Here is a 15,570-nt window from a genome sequence, read left to right on the forward strand (position 1 = left end):
TTGTGTAAATGTTTCCTCCCCAGGTGATCCTAAAAACAGATTAAAAACCACACCAGCAAAACGATGGAACACGTTGAGCGTGCAGGAGGAAGGAAAGCAGGATTTAAAGTAGAGTTTCGCTGGAGAGAAAACAACTTTGTGATTCTTCTGGGCACTTCAGCAAACATCTTTGAAAGTGAAGATATCCAGCTGCAGGACTTTGAGAGATGCAAAACATGCGCCACCTATTTACAAAAGCTTTTAAAAGATGTGAAATATATTACCTTCTTCTCTCCACAGAATGTTTGCAACTGCAGAGTCAGCCATTGAGCAAAAGAATGAGGAGACAAAGAGAAGCAAAACATTAAATTACCCTTAGAAAAAAAAGACATCTTCTTCCAAGTAACAGAGTAGGTGATTTCTCAAATGCCACCACAAACAAAACATGTTTGACAGCTACAAAATGTTCCCCACTGTCTCTGACAGGATCATATTTCCTCTTAAATCAAGAGATCACTCTTTCCTTGAGAGAGGACAAGTCATCGGGTATTCTGTTTAATATCCACTGGCCTGATATTCTCTTTCTAGGTAAAGATGGTTAACTCATCAAAATGATGCAATCTAATGAAAGACAGAGTATCAAAGAAGCATTAAATATGTGATTGGATTGTTTAAACTTTGAAATCTAATGAGAGTGAAGCCTCTTTTAGAGTTGACAGTCTGAAGAAACTGGACAGACTCGTCAACCTTTTATTTACAGTGTTTGGGTTAGAAATGAACCTCACTTATGGCTTATACCCTTGAATTATGCTTTTTATTTAGACACCAAGGATAGGGATAGTACAAGTTCTCAAATACTCATACAGTTCTCAATGTGGCCATCATTATTCAAGTAAGGTTTCTTTACTCAGGCACTGAGCACATTTTAGGGTACAGTTTTCAACTCATTTAGTATTTTATGTGTTACCGAACTTTCATAGTTCATTTAGTTGAACACATTCAGTAAGACATGAGAAGAATTTCAGTATTTCTATGGGTTGCGGCAACAACTGCCTTATAGTAGCTGCAGCAACTCTCTTTACTTAAAAGATACACAATTAGCACAGTTAGCAATGGTTGGCACACATCTTTGTGATGATACCAGAGCAGAGATGATTTGCCAACCATTAACACAACTGGTGATGAAGATATGCTTCTGTTAAGTTCTGTGAGGGAAGAGAACTTTAGTAAGCTGATGGTATTTGAGGAGCTGGAGTAAAAGTCACCGTCATGGTTAACAACAGCTACAGGAGTGGAAGAGGTGCCTGAAGATAGAGCAGCATATTTGTAGTGGCTGGTACAGACGCATTAACAGAGTTAGCCACAGATTCAGCTGTTATTGTAAGCTACTTTGTCCAAGCATAGTGTAATGCTTTGAAATTCAGTTTTCAGACACAACCCTCAGCTTAAACATATAAATCTCATGCTTTATTGTCTCTCTCAGCACTTTGGTTAAGCCACTGAAACATCTCCCTGCAGCCACCGTGATGAAAAATAAGTCCACCGCTGCTCCTTAATGTCTCATTTCACTTTAAAAAAAACTCTCAGACAGCTCAGTAGACAAGTCAAAAGTCATCTTTACCATGTATTACCAAACATTTACCTTTTCACTGTTCGCTAATTTTCTTTTCAATCCATGACTAGTTCCCTTTTCCGTGAGTTAGTTTGTTTCTTAACCTTCGATTTACCCAAAGTTCCTAGTGTTCTTTCAAACTAAGAGCAGTTCTGTATCCAAACCAGAAATCAATTACCCTTAGTTTAAAACAGTACAAAAATCTAAACTAGAGCAGAAGGTTTTAAATACAAAATATTGAAACAACAACAGATTATTTCAAATTACACATTTCTTTTTTATTTTGTTATTGTGGGAATTCTTAACTCCTAAGTACCCACTCTGAAATGATAAATGTTGCTAAGTACTTCTGACTATTTTAGTTCAGCAGATATTTTAGATTGGGAAATTACTTAACTCATACAGTACTTTCCATAATCTAGCCAGGAATAGTGATTAACCAGTGACTGGACCAGACACAGGTGTCACATTCACTGCACTCATGTGACCCCTATTTTACTAATATGAGACTACTGGCACCAACTGGCAAATCTTCTGCTGAATTACAGGGGGTGAGTATTTATGCAAACACTCCATTTACATTACTTTTTTTATTTAATTGACACTACTATGTAGAAATCTGATTTCACTTTGACATTAAAGAGGTTTTTGTAAATTTTTTGTCGTCAAATTATATTACTCATAATTGATATATAAAATTGATTAAATGGTAAACCATCCGAGAGGTCGAATACTTTTTATAGGCTCGGTAGATGCATCAGCAATAGAAGTTTAACTCTATGTACTGCTGCTCCGCTGTTAATCTAATATGAGAAGTGTAAGGGAGAGTGACTTTTCCTCAGTATCTTATCCATCATAAGGCAAAATATGCTGGATATACTACAGTTTTCCTTTTATCTCCTAAGCTTTATTTGGCATTGTTTACACAGACATTGTTATAGCTGAGATTTGATACTGATTACTCACGTGTCTTCTTGGCTGAATCTTCAACAAATAGAGAGGAGATGTCCTCGTCTACTCCCACCTCGTTTTTGGCGATACAGGTGTAGGCTCCAGTGTCCTCATACCGCACACTGCCAATGAAGAGCTCACTGCCGTTTGCTACAAGAAGAGAGAATATATAAAAAAACCACCAATTTTGCTGTCCTCATTTGCCCTTGTCTTATTATTTGAAATCCTAACGGAGAATAATACATTTGCATTTATGATGGGCATCAGACAGTCTCATGTAAAATATCAAATGCTTTTATGAGAAAAGGCTCTAATGCCTTCAGTTTAGCATGGTTGAGTAAAAAAATATTAATTTAAAAATATTCCAATGCATCTATGTTGCACTGACTGTAAAAATGTGTTATAAACACTGTCATATTGGCATAAAAGTACAACATAACAGGATTGTGTTTTCACTCTAAAAGAGAAAAAACTACAGCATTTACAGCTATTATGGAGAATGTGTTGCCCCTGCCTTTGAGTGGATTTGGTAAAAATGTAGTTTATTTTTGCAAATAGGAATTGCTCTGTCAGGCTTAAAGCAGCCTTGAGACTTTTCAACTCTCTGTAACTTCACAAAGTTTCTGAATATTTTGCTGCCCAGTAAATTTGATGAAAATATCAAGCCTTCAACATAAAAATGAATACTTCGCATTCAAACATTGTACTTCACAAGCCTTTTTGTCTTGCAGAGTGAAGTCTAGTTTCCCACTCCTGCGCCCCACATACAGTACAAAGCTGCATTGTGTGCCTGGAGTGTCGTCGTTGATGTATGATGGAGGTGACAGGTGATGTTAGACACAGCAGTCATGATCAGAGGAAGACTCTCTGATGTTAGCTGTAGAGTGGAGCTCTGTGATGTACAGCTGCACTCTGATTCTTCTTGTACTGTATGTAGCACTACCTTGAACACATCACACACTTAAGAGCTATATAGAGAGCACTGGTGTGTGGTGCACCTAAAGGCCATGCTTTAAGAACATAAATGCACTTTGAGCTGCTTTCTGTACCTCTCTTGAACTATCTTTAGTCTCTTTGGACTTCAGTAGGTATATTACATTCACACTTAGCCTCTCTCATCTTTTCTTCCTGCATTTTTCTACATGTGAAACTTGAGACCTCCATACTCTTCGTGTTTATTCAGCATAATAAATATTTACCAGACAGCAATATAGCAGGCACTTGCACAGAGCATGTCATTCTCATTTCTAAGTTGGAAATGATCCCCATCGTCTGATTCACGCCCACTGGGTTGTGAAATAACAATTACAGAAGTTGATGCAAAGCTTTTCACATTAGTGAAATGTCTTCTTGGTTTCTGATGATAATTCTCTTTTATCGAGAAGAAGTGTGCAATGCTTTGAAGTGAAATCTGCCTTGAAGCAGCCTTCATAGAATGAAACACCACTTTAATTACGTCTAATTCATAATTATGTTCTGATCAATTCTTATTGAAAACCACTGAATCAACCACTCATTAAATTAGCTTTTATATCTTCACTTTGCAACCTCGTGGCAGTTTCAAATAATGGGGATTTTGTGTTGTATTGGTTTTGTCAGAATTTAAGACTGAAAGTCCTCATTACTCTGACTCATGAGTGTTGTTTCTGAGAGGGAAAATGAATAATATTGTATAGGCATGGGAGTTAATGGGGGGCCTTTTGCCTAAAGTGGCAACACAACTCCAGTTTCAAATGTTGTGTCCTCTGGATGTGTTAGAGAATCTGACTCTTTGTCATAAAGCTGTCAGAATAATAGGTACTCAAAGTCTTTTTGAAAGAAAATGTTTTTAAATGATGTAATCGCTTTGATCCCAATGATCATTAGTAGTGAGTAGTAGTAGTTTAAATGTTTATTACATCAGCGGGAGAGCTTGTATACAATGTTCACACTCTGAACCCATCAGTCCTTTAACATGTATAGTGCTTAACAAATTTATTAGACCACCTGTCATATTTGTCTCAGAGACCATCCAGCATCATGAAGTGCTTTAATATGGACTCTTTCATTTTCTTTTTTTTTTTAATTTACGTTTTATTGACAATCAGCAGTACATGTAACATATGTATATATTTCACTATAAGTCACATCATATCGTCTGAATGGGACTCTTTCATTTTCAGTGAGCTCTCCACGTTTTACCATTTTGAACAGGAATGAGGGATTTCAAACTGAATTTACCTTTCTATACCCAAATTTGAGCCGGCCCACTGGGCTTCTCTGAGAAGTCAGAAATTAATCAAGCATAACATTCAACCATTAAAACTATTTTTTCTGTTCAGGAATGCAAGTAAATAACTATAATTTGACATATTAATGAAGAAATAATAATGTGCATTACTATTTTTTTTTTTTTTTTTTTAGTTTTTTGTAAATCAGTAAATTTGAAAATTCATGGATAACAATAATAATTGTATTTTAGCATTAGAAATACCATTTCAGTTAACCATTGCAGAAACATAAAAAATGATTTTGGTAATTACCAATGCTGTTAATTTAGGGCAGCTGCAGCATAAACCTTACTTTGGGTGGTGGTCTAATAAATTTGTTAAGCACGGTACATATTTCAAGAGTAATGATTAAGTAGCTTAAATCTCCTAATCCAACCCGAAGGTGCATGCTGCTGGTGGAAGGGCATTGTTAGTTATGGCAGAGCAGAGGGAGGAAACTAAAATCTTGCCGTTCAAATAGGCCGCCATTTGGAAAGATATATTTGTGAGGTGACTAAGGAGAATGATGCACACCGAGTGTGAAATCACTGCGGCTGGAGTCATCTGCCTGAACTAGCTTGAAAGCAATGCTCTCTATTTTCAGTCAGATTTTAAACAAAAAGCTGCCATGAGCAGAAGCCAGTGTGCATTGTCTTAATTGCTCAAATACATTGGAAATGTTTCAGAACTAAAATTCTGCCAATGTATTTGCTTTATTTAAAATAAAGGGAACATGATAGTGTGATTTTAGGGTTTGGATGTATTTAACATATGCAGAGCTTCATAAGGAAAATGCTTCTAATACAGACTGATGTTTCCATGGTCAGTGTTGGGCCACTTAAATAATGCTGCTCTTGAGGACATACTACCTTGCGACCTTTTGATGGCCACAGAAGCATTTTGGAAGAGGGTGAAACCAAAGCTGATGATATAACACAGGTTATATAAGGTCTGTGTGTCAGACCGCCTGGCCAGAGGAAATTAGGATAGGGATGCTGTCTGTCTATTCCTTTATGTTAGTGAATTTCAGCATCCATCTTGGGATATATACAATTTAGTAACTGGAACTCTTTGGTCAATGTGAGTATAAGAGTAGTTATCAAGGGAATTTAAAACATCATAAGTAAAGGACCGGCTCACACAACCCAGACATCCACACAAACTCAGCGTAAACATAAAAAAAAAACCAAGATAGTTTTATCTGCTGAAGCCCGTCAAGCTAAACAAGAGCTTGACTGATGCAGGTGTTTTATGTTCTATAAAATGTATGCTAAATTACGTTAGCTTGCTTACGAAGATGCTATTCAGACAATACTAACGTCACGTTGCTCATTTAGTGTTTTATTTTGTTACCGAACTTACCTCCTCTGTATACATGATGCCAGTAAATCACCTTTGTCTGCGTGTGTATCAGCTGATAAACTGGAAGCTCATTCATGTGCAAGAGTGCGTCGTCGTGGACAAGCAAAGCTACTACACAGTACTGTTGTAGTTTGCCTAATGGCCAACGGTTACACTGATTTTTTTCTAAAAGTTACATATAGTTGAGCCAACATTTTCTGGGGGTCTCGACTTATTTTTTTAATTAATTAATTATTATTATTATTATTTTTATTGGTGAGAAATAACAAGACAGACGAGCGATGATATTAAAGTTGTACATGAGGGAAAGTAAGAGATGAAGGGGGTAGGAAAAGAAAAACAAATATTAAAAAAAAAATATATATATATATATATATATCTATATCAATATGTATAAATGATATTGAAATATGATAATTAAAGATTTTTAAGTATGTACTGAAGTTTAAAAACTTGTGACAACCCTACTTTGTTATGTTGTTAGCTAAAAGTGTATACGTCTTACTTAAATCGCTTTCTCAGATGTTAAGGGTTGCCACATTAATAAAATTTCCCATATTGTCAATCTAATTACCAATATTGATCTTTTACAATAATAAACTTTACACAGCACACAGTAAGGTCCCTATTTTGATGGAGTATGGGTCTATATTTTGCCATTTTAGGGGTGTACAGTCTAGGACCTGAACCTGTCTTCTGTTGGCAGTGCAGGCTAAAATAATCACAACTAATTTTCTACCACATGTTTTAGTGGTGTAAAGATAAACCTATCTGGACTGGTTAAATGATCTTTACGTTGTAAGATTTGAATGCATCGGTCTCTGAAGCCCTGGATTGGTAAAAATGTAATATAAATCAGTCTATGCACTGGTTTTAATGTTATAGTTAGGTTCACTAAGGCTGTGCTCCGCCATGCTCTTCAATCTCATGCGATTACAGTTGACTTTACTCTCTCCCTCAGAAATCAAGTCATGTGGACTTGATATGACAGAAGGATGATTTTCAAAATTTCTGCCCATTTGTACACTTCGGAAAAAAAGCCATTTAGTTCAACAGCAACACATAAATCTCCCCTAACATGTCAGGGCTTAAGATTAGCTATGATGCTAACACTAGCAAGCAGCACAGACAGACCCAAAAATAAACACTTCATGTAGTCAAAACTTAGAAGTAGAAGTCTTAGGTTATTATGGTATCCACAGGTTTATTACTGGGGCTTACAGCCTGAATGTGTCATTTGGAATGATTGATTTGGTGACAGAATTAACACTTTCAAGCCCACTGACATGTTATTATGGGCAAACATTTACGTACCAGCCAAAACTGTTTTAATAATTTTCACTCCAACTACCTGTCCAAGACACACCTGGGCAGGTGTGTGATGAAGACTTCAGTTCATAAACTTAACGACAGAGGAGGCTGGGGATTTTGTCTCTTGTAGATAAACTCAAAGACATAGCCTATTTTGAATCTACCCCTTTTTCTCAGTTTTATATGATAAAGTTAACTGGTTCCACAATTTATTTGCACTAGATCAAACCTAATTGTATCAAACAGAATCGTTCTGTATTTCAATGGATCATCATTGAATCAAAGTGTAGCCTGGGAATCGAGATTTGAATAGAATCATTTTGAGAAGGAGATTCACACCCCTAACATGTATGATGTGTATAATGAATGGGTGCTATGGTACTCTTCTTTTTCTTTTGCCAGAAGGAACAGCTAGGAACCAAGGAACTGTGCTATTTCTTCACTCACTAGATAATTTCTCCTCTTGCCCACAATTACAAATTAACAAGTAAGAGAAATGTAGCTCACAGTTTAATTTTAACATGGATAGATGCAGCTCGCAGCCATCTGTTGCCTTTAATCACAGAGGGTTTTGATTAGAGTGAAAACAAGAGTGAAATGTGCAGAGCCTTTTCCCCCACAATGCATCCTGGTCAGAATGATGACCTATAATGATGCCTGTCAAGTTCAGCATGCAGCTGTCAAGAGTTTTGCTTTTTACCAAAATAAAACAAAGGGTTGAGATCTAAGACGTTAAGATCTAAGCTGGAGAACAGGTTTTCCTCTGGTCAGCGACAGAAAGCAGTTTCCCTCTTTACTGTTCAATTGTGGCCTTCAATCAATACTTTTCACCACAAACTGTCAGCATGTGTGGTTTAGATTTTACAGAAGCCAAATATGAGGATGAAGGCAACACTTTTATTGTGTCTTTATTACACCCTGACTTTAACATAATGTGTGGCTGTGAAAAATCAAATCAAAATGTCTTCTTTGCTTTAAGCTCTGTTTTGAGGCATTGCTGCATGAAACAGTAATCTATACCACTTTCCTGCTCTGTTCTTTTCACTTTTCTTTGTTTTATTTTTCATTGAAGTTTTCTTTAAAAAAAAAAAAAGAGGTTATTTTAAAGGAGAAAACACACGGGGAGATTTACTCCTACCCCTTGCCATCATTGGCATTAGCTTGAATATCTGTAACCAATGCCACAGCAGTGTTTATGTGCTGGTGAACCTTGCAGCACCTCCCATGTTTGAGTGTCTGAGGGTTGATAACAGGCTATTACCACAGGTAATGACCCACACACAGCCAATAAACTCTCCCTTAATGAGAAGTGGGCCATAAAAAGGAATGCAGCGCTTCCTCCTGCTCCTTCTCTCTGATATTGAGAGTGTGTCTTTAAAAGCAGACTGCATAAGTAGCTGCCAACTCTTGACACACAGTATATTTCACTTTATTTCTCTTCCTTCAAACCCTTTTCAGTCAAAAAAGATGGTTTATATTGAAGAAAGTCAAGAGAGTGCACAATCTTGGTTTCATCCCCTTGTTTTAGGATGTAAATAAATAGAAAGGACAGATCAGTACTGCTGACTAGTGGCGTCGCTGTGATTTTACATTGAAAAACACTTGGTTTGAAAGGGCTCAAGCTTGAAAGTTAAGCTGTCTTTCTTTGTCCACAATCACTGTCAAAGTTTAAAGAGATTTCTGCAGTGTTGGCATACAACTGCTACCTCTGCTTCACTCAAACAGCCCTCACCTATGAGAGAGAGCTGTTTGGAGGATCTGGGCTGCAGGTCCATGCCGTTCTTCAGCCACAGCAGTTTGGGATTTGGGATGCCGTCGGCGTGGCAGTGGAGGCTGGCAGACACACCGGGCTCCTGGGCCTGCGTCTCTGGATAGACCAGGATCACTGGAGGGACTGGACGCACAAACACAAACAAAAGCGAAGACACAAACAGGGAGAGAAGAGAGGCGTGAGTGAAAAAAAAAAAAACATAATTACACAGTGTTTCATGGTAGACAGTAACTCCTGGGGGAATATAGCACAAACACCCACACACGCAGTGGGCAGAGAGGAATTTGTCTCACCCCAGCATGGAATATATTCACACATAACAAGAATCCAAGAGCTCTGGGGCTGCTTTATTACAGCTCGAGTCCTGCATGAAATAGATGTTGGGATGTATCTACCACTTACCAGTCCCTCTGGGGAGAAGACCGCAAATGAATGTGAAGGAACGGAGGGAGAAAATGAAATATGAGGTAATAGTTTACATGAACAGGTAAGATGTCCTTCTCTAGTTGAGATGCGGGGCATTCTCTCTTAACCTTGAGGCTGACGCCAAATCCTCACTTCTCCTGTTCAACCTGCAACCTTTCCCCTTAACCTTTATGCAATATTAATGCTGCAGCTGCTTCCTGCTACTTGCTTATTTATGTAGCGTTGTTGTTTTCCCCCTTAAGGTTTCTCCTTCACAAAGTTCAACATTATTATTTTTAAGTGTATTAGAAGCAGGATTTCAATTATTGTCAGTTGAATGTGAAAATATATTTACTCCTCTTCATCACTGGGATTCAACTAAAAACCATTTGATAATTGAGTTTATTTAATATTTTATGAGATACATTTTACAGTTTTTACAACTTTTTAGGTTTGGATTGCATTTTTAAACAGGATACATTTAAAGAACACATGCTAATAGAAGTACAGGTGGAATTTTTGACAAACATCACCATCCTTGCAAATACATGCATAGTGCAGCCACCACCATCACCCATTGCTTCAACCTGACCTGACTGAAAACTGCTAGGATGTACTGGGATACAAAATAAAGCTTGCCAGGCTGGTAGCACCACTTTTTAACCTATTTTCTTCCTCATTAAATCATTATAATAAAGAAAGCTGTGTAATGCTGTTAAGTAAATGCTGGTTTTATAAATTTAAAAAAAAGTCTTCATTTGAAGAGAACAAGTGACAAGAAGCGACAGGCAGCACAACTTACAGGCTCTTGGTTTGGTGCACAAGCCTGCCCATAAAGGGGGATAAAGGGGAGAGCTTTCTGCTCTTGAATGGGGTGTCTCTTCATCATGGTCCATTTTAAAGTTAATCTGTGATAACAATATTTAGGCCTATATTAAACCTGAATAATAACTATTTTAATCAAAGACAAAAAAAAAGCCAAATTTGCTTTATTTATGCTGCAGCAAAATATAGCCTTATTCAAAATGCAAACCCCTGTTCTTACAATTACGTTTTTGTGAATGAACACATTGACTCAACCATTTAAAAAATAATTTCAGACTTCAGAGCTAAGCCATGTTGTGCACAAATGTCAGGATGTCAGTGAATAAGGTAAAAGAAACAAAAACAACAAGAGTCAAAAAAAGTAAAAATTTGTGAAAAAAGGGTTAAAAGTGGCCAAAAACTGGCAGAAATAAAGTGATGAAAAGTGGTTACTGAGTAGGTAATTGGGTTTGAAGAAGCAAAAATTAGCTGAAGGTGCAAAAAATGGGCAAAAAGTAGGAAAAATGGGTCAAATGTGGAAAACATGAGCAGAAACAGTGTTGAAAGGGGGTTAAAAAGTGGCACAAATAAGTAACTTGAACACCAGAACCCAGTAATGGCTCAGCACACCTTAACTGTTAGGGTAGGGGCGCCAATGATACTGGTCCAACACACATGCACTGACATCACCAATAACTCATAACTAGGATGGACCCATTTTCTGGATTTTTCATTGGCCCAGCCAATTCAATGGGCAGGCCTGCTGGTACATCATGAGTGAGGTTAGAGCTCAGCTGCTGTAATGGTAGCTAACAAGAAAACAAACCTTTCATGGTGAAAAAATATGGTACTGAGAAAGCTACATAGCTGCATAGCATGTTATGGACTGTACCCCAAAAAACAACATGTGTGATTTATAATCCAGATTTTACAGTAATGAGTAAAGAAATAATGCTCTCTATCCAAACACCCTCTTCCCATTAAAAACTTAATACACTTCACTTTCAGCCTGTTAAAAGTTCCTGTGATGTCCTCTGTTTATCTCTATTAAGTACTTGTTCAGTTTTTCCTATCCAAAAGCACTCTGGACCTCTCTTTCTTCCATTTTTGGAACAATGATCTCACTCTTGACATTATGAAAATATCTTGTCACACTATCATACCATAAAAGAGTACTAGACAGCCACTACAACTACTCTGCTGATACTGAAGCTGCAGCTTTGTCTTTTCTTTCATGGCAGTAAAAACAGGAGATGTGAGTGTTATTGCTCTAACACAACAGCATGCAGCCTGTCCACTTAGTTTAATGTGACACTTGGAATCCTTCCATTTCACCTTATCTCACCTCACTCTGTCTCACTAAAATACTTTGAATCTCTCAAATAAACATTTGGCACTCTACTGATAAGTCATCCCTCAGGATGCGAGTCAGTCCCCATGGCACCTCTGCTCTCCTCTGTTCTCCTATTGGAGGTCTAAAATGTAATATTTCAGAAAAATGAATCTTAAGACTAGAATGCACTGTTCCACCTTGTGCTGCACTGTTAAAAATGAGAAGAAATTAGTGCTGTATCTTTGATTTGTTATGCTACAGGTAGGACGGCTTTTAAAATTCTTCCTCCCTGGATTCCTCTGGAGAAAAGCCAGGTAATAACTCTGGATTGTAAAGGCAGGAGAGAGAAAAACTGTTATGCAGATGATTAATATGAGTGAGACACTACTTTGCTAAGTTCAGCCTGCCAAAATCAGCGTGAGTGGAGACTGTGTCTGCAGGTTTGCAGATAGCTTAAGTAGCTTTTATCCACTGCATTGAATCAAGTGAATAAGCTGCAAGCACCCATTAGTTTTCAACCTGCATGATGTCATTTAAATGGAAAGATATTCACTTTGATGCAGTGCTTCAACTGTTGTTATTCTGTGAACCACCTATGCTGAAAAACGCATTTTATGGGAATCTTCTCTGTATTTTGTTATGCAAGTAGGTTTATAGACTTTAACCTAACTCACTTATGTTTCAAGTCAACAATATACAGGAAAACTATTTATTATCAGTAAATGTGCAATCAGCCAGTAGGGGCTCAACATCACATTAACTAATTAATTAGTTTTGCAAACTTTTTGAGTAATGAGTATTTTTCATGTATTTCTTAAGCTAATATATTATTTGTTTGGATAATATTCTTTTGAAATTCTTAAAAGTTCTGACGCACTTTTTCATACTATATTGTTAAAGGTGACATATTATACCTCTTTTACATATTTAAATGGAGTCCCCTGTGGTCTAAACGTAACACCTGTACTGTGCTTTGGTCAAAATGTAACATGGATCACCAGAGGAAATTTATGATAAGAAACAGCCTTCTCAAAACGGTGGGCTTTGGTGCATTCTTCTTAATTTCTCACCCTGCCCTTCTCTTCCATGGGGCATTGTGTGGCATTGGTTGCTAGCTGTGTGCTGTGGGCGGAGATCAATGGGTCGAGATCCCAGTTGAGGCACAGGTATCATTGAAATGAATTATTGTGAGTGACAAGGAGTATAGATTATGAAATTTCCTGTTTTCAAACATACAAAGGACTGGATTTCCCATTCAGTGGTGTTTTTCTGCCCTATTCGCACAGGACTAGTATTACCAAGGGACATCTGGTAATTTGTAACTGTTGCGCAGGGCGTCTGTGTTTATAATCGCCTGCAAATCGACCATGTCCATAATTTTTGGAGTAAAAATTCCGAGGCAAATTACCCACCTATATTTTAGTACACACGTAGGTCCACAGGTAATTTTAATCCTGTGCAAAATACCATGTCTGTAATTTAAGGTGCTAATTATATTTTTTATAGCCCAAGCGGATTTTCGTGCTTAGGAGATTGTTAACAAAGTTTAGACTCATATTGGTTATTAAAAGTGCTCCTCTTTCAGGTAATTTCAGTTTATGTGTAAAAATAGCTTTATTTTTATTAACTTAAACTGCAGCCCAAATGTGCGTGCATGCACCACTGCTCTCTTCATATGCACAGTTTCTGCTCTGCTTCCTACAGTTTCTCTTTGCAAGTACCCGATCTTATAAAGTATATCCCCCTTTTGGCTCCTTGTCCTGTGATCCTGGAGAGCATCTGGTTACAATGTTTTAGACATTTGCTACTTAAATCAGTACCATTTAGCTGTGCAGTTAAATGTGTTGTTTAACATTCAGTGGTTGGGCTGCGACAGCTGAACTGCGCAAGGACATTTGTTGTGGATGCGCAACGATCCCAAATTTACAGAGTTCAGTATAACATCCACAGCATCAACATCGTGAAAACCATTAAAAATAACAGAAGAGGTTCATATTTTATTATTAGACGTCTCTCTTTCTCATTCATTAACGGGAGGAATGTTCAACGTGCCCTCTCTTTCTGTCTGATCAGCTGCAGATAATCACAGGTGACTTATACGACCTTAATGCATAATAGGGGTGTTAAAGGTGCTTGGTACATGTCTTAAAATGTTAAAATATATATGTTGAGGGAAAAAAACACTGAAGTGCATGTTGTCTATTGGAAACTATATTTTAGAGTATGTATAGGACACAGGCAGGAAACGTTACCTGCAGAACACAATATGCACAACATTGCATTTTTTTGGATGAACTATAGAAATAAAAATTCACCGGTCATTTTCATTGCTGCAGTCATACAGCAACATTATGTTTTCCTTCAGAATTGTCTGTAAATTTGAGTATATACAAGAATGCACCACACAAAAATTATGAATTATGAGATGTCCACAGGTAATACTAATCCCATACAAACAGTACTTCTATACCTGGAGCACTCCCATTAGACTGTCTTTAGGTTTTTTAAGTGTTGAAGGTTTTTTTTTTTTTTAAATGTGTTGTCAGTCTAAATTATTTGCATTTGCACACTGCATTAACACTACAGACAGAGGAAAATATTAATAGTACAGAAGGTTTGATCTATCATCTGGCATTTAGTGGAGAAGAGTTTACACTTTTGTGAAGTGTCTTCCTTTATCTGGTTTTCCTTGATAAAAGACATTTTTTGGAATCAAACAAACTTTGAATGTCAAATTTTTATTGTGCTTGCTGTGTTTTCACACTTAGTGACATTTTTTTTTAAATTTATTATTTTCACAGTATTGTTTTAGTTTTTTATTTCTCCCTTGGTGAGCTGCTTTATAGTAACACAGTTGAACAGTGCTACCAAAGGCAGTTTGAAGTATCAGCGAAGCTGCTTTTTATTTTGGGCGCTTGGTGGTGCAGCGGTTAGTGACATCACCTCACAGCAAGAAGGTTCCTTGTCCCAGCCCCCAGATAGAGAGGACCTTTCTGATGCATGCGTTCTCTTCAGGTACTCCAACTTTGTCCCACGGTCCAAAGACATGCTCATTAGTTTGACTGGTGACTCTAAATTGCCCGTAGGTGTGAGTGGGAGCGTGACTGGCAGTTTGTCTCTGCATGTCAGCCCTGTGATTGATTGCCAACCAGTCCAGGGTGAAGCCAGCCTCTTGCCCAGTGACTGGTGGGATTGGCTATAGGCCCCTGCATCCACAAACAGGACAAGCAGTATATATCATGAATGGATGGGCCATTTCTCCTCAGATGAGCAGGGATTTCCACACAGAGGTACATATAACCATGGGATATTTCTGGGTGAAATCATTATTTTGGATTACAATGTGTCAACAGCCATGTTGTTCATGGTTTAATCATTTATTTTGTATGTGTCAGACACAGATTATGGGAAATCCTTCTGGAAAGGTGATGGGAGGAAAACAGACATAAAGGATTTGAGTCACAAAGACAATGCAGCACTCACTGTAACATCCTTTGTTTCCAAATATTTTAATCAACACTTTGTTGGTGTAATTGCCTCTGACTTTTTTTAAACTGGAAGGTAATAAGTAAAGTCTGTTCTCAGAAGACAGCACAAACCTAACCAAAGCCTCTTGTTCACACTTTTCCCACCACTGTAAATAAGAAATGAAACGCTACTGACCATTCACCTGCAGCACATGTGTCTGATAGAGGTCTTCATAGCCGTAGGCATGGCAACTGTAGTTCCCCATGTGGATGGTTGTCACCTTGGTGATGTACAGGGAGCCATCATCCCCAAAGTCCTGTAATAC

The 15,570-nt window shown here is 37.6% G+C and overlaps 1 protein-coding gene across 1 annotated transcript in view; it reads right to left on the reverse strand.

Annotated features, from left to right (window-relative positions):
- The window catches only part of fstl4 (follistatin-like 4), a 269,449-nt gene that overhangs the window by 19,028 nt on the left and 234,851 nt on the right, over window positions 1-15,570 (reverse strand). The window contains exons 8-11 of the mRNA XM_041801878.1: window positions 15,441-15,561; window positions 9,197-9,358; window positions 2,558-2,692; window positions 264-290 (exon numbers count right to left, since the gene is read on the reverse strand). Coding sequence (XP_041657812.1) covers window positions 264-290; window positions 2,558-2,692; window positions 9,197-9,358; window positions 15,441-15,561 — 445 coding nt within the window. The remainder of the gene's footprint in view (window positions 1-263; window positions 291-2,557; window positions 2,693-9,196; window positions 9,359-15,440; window positions 15,562-15,570) is intronic.

The sequence above is a fragment of the Cheilinus undulatus genome, linkage group 12 (assembly GCF_018320785.1).
Source record: "Cheilinus undulatus linkage group 12, ASM1832078v1, whole genome shotgun sequence".
NCBI classification, from domain to species: Eukaryota; Metazoa; Chordata; class Actinopteri; order Labriformes; family Labridae; genus Cheilinus; species Cheilinus undulatus.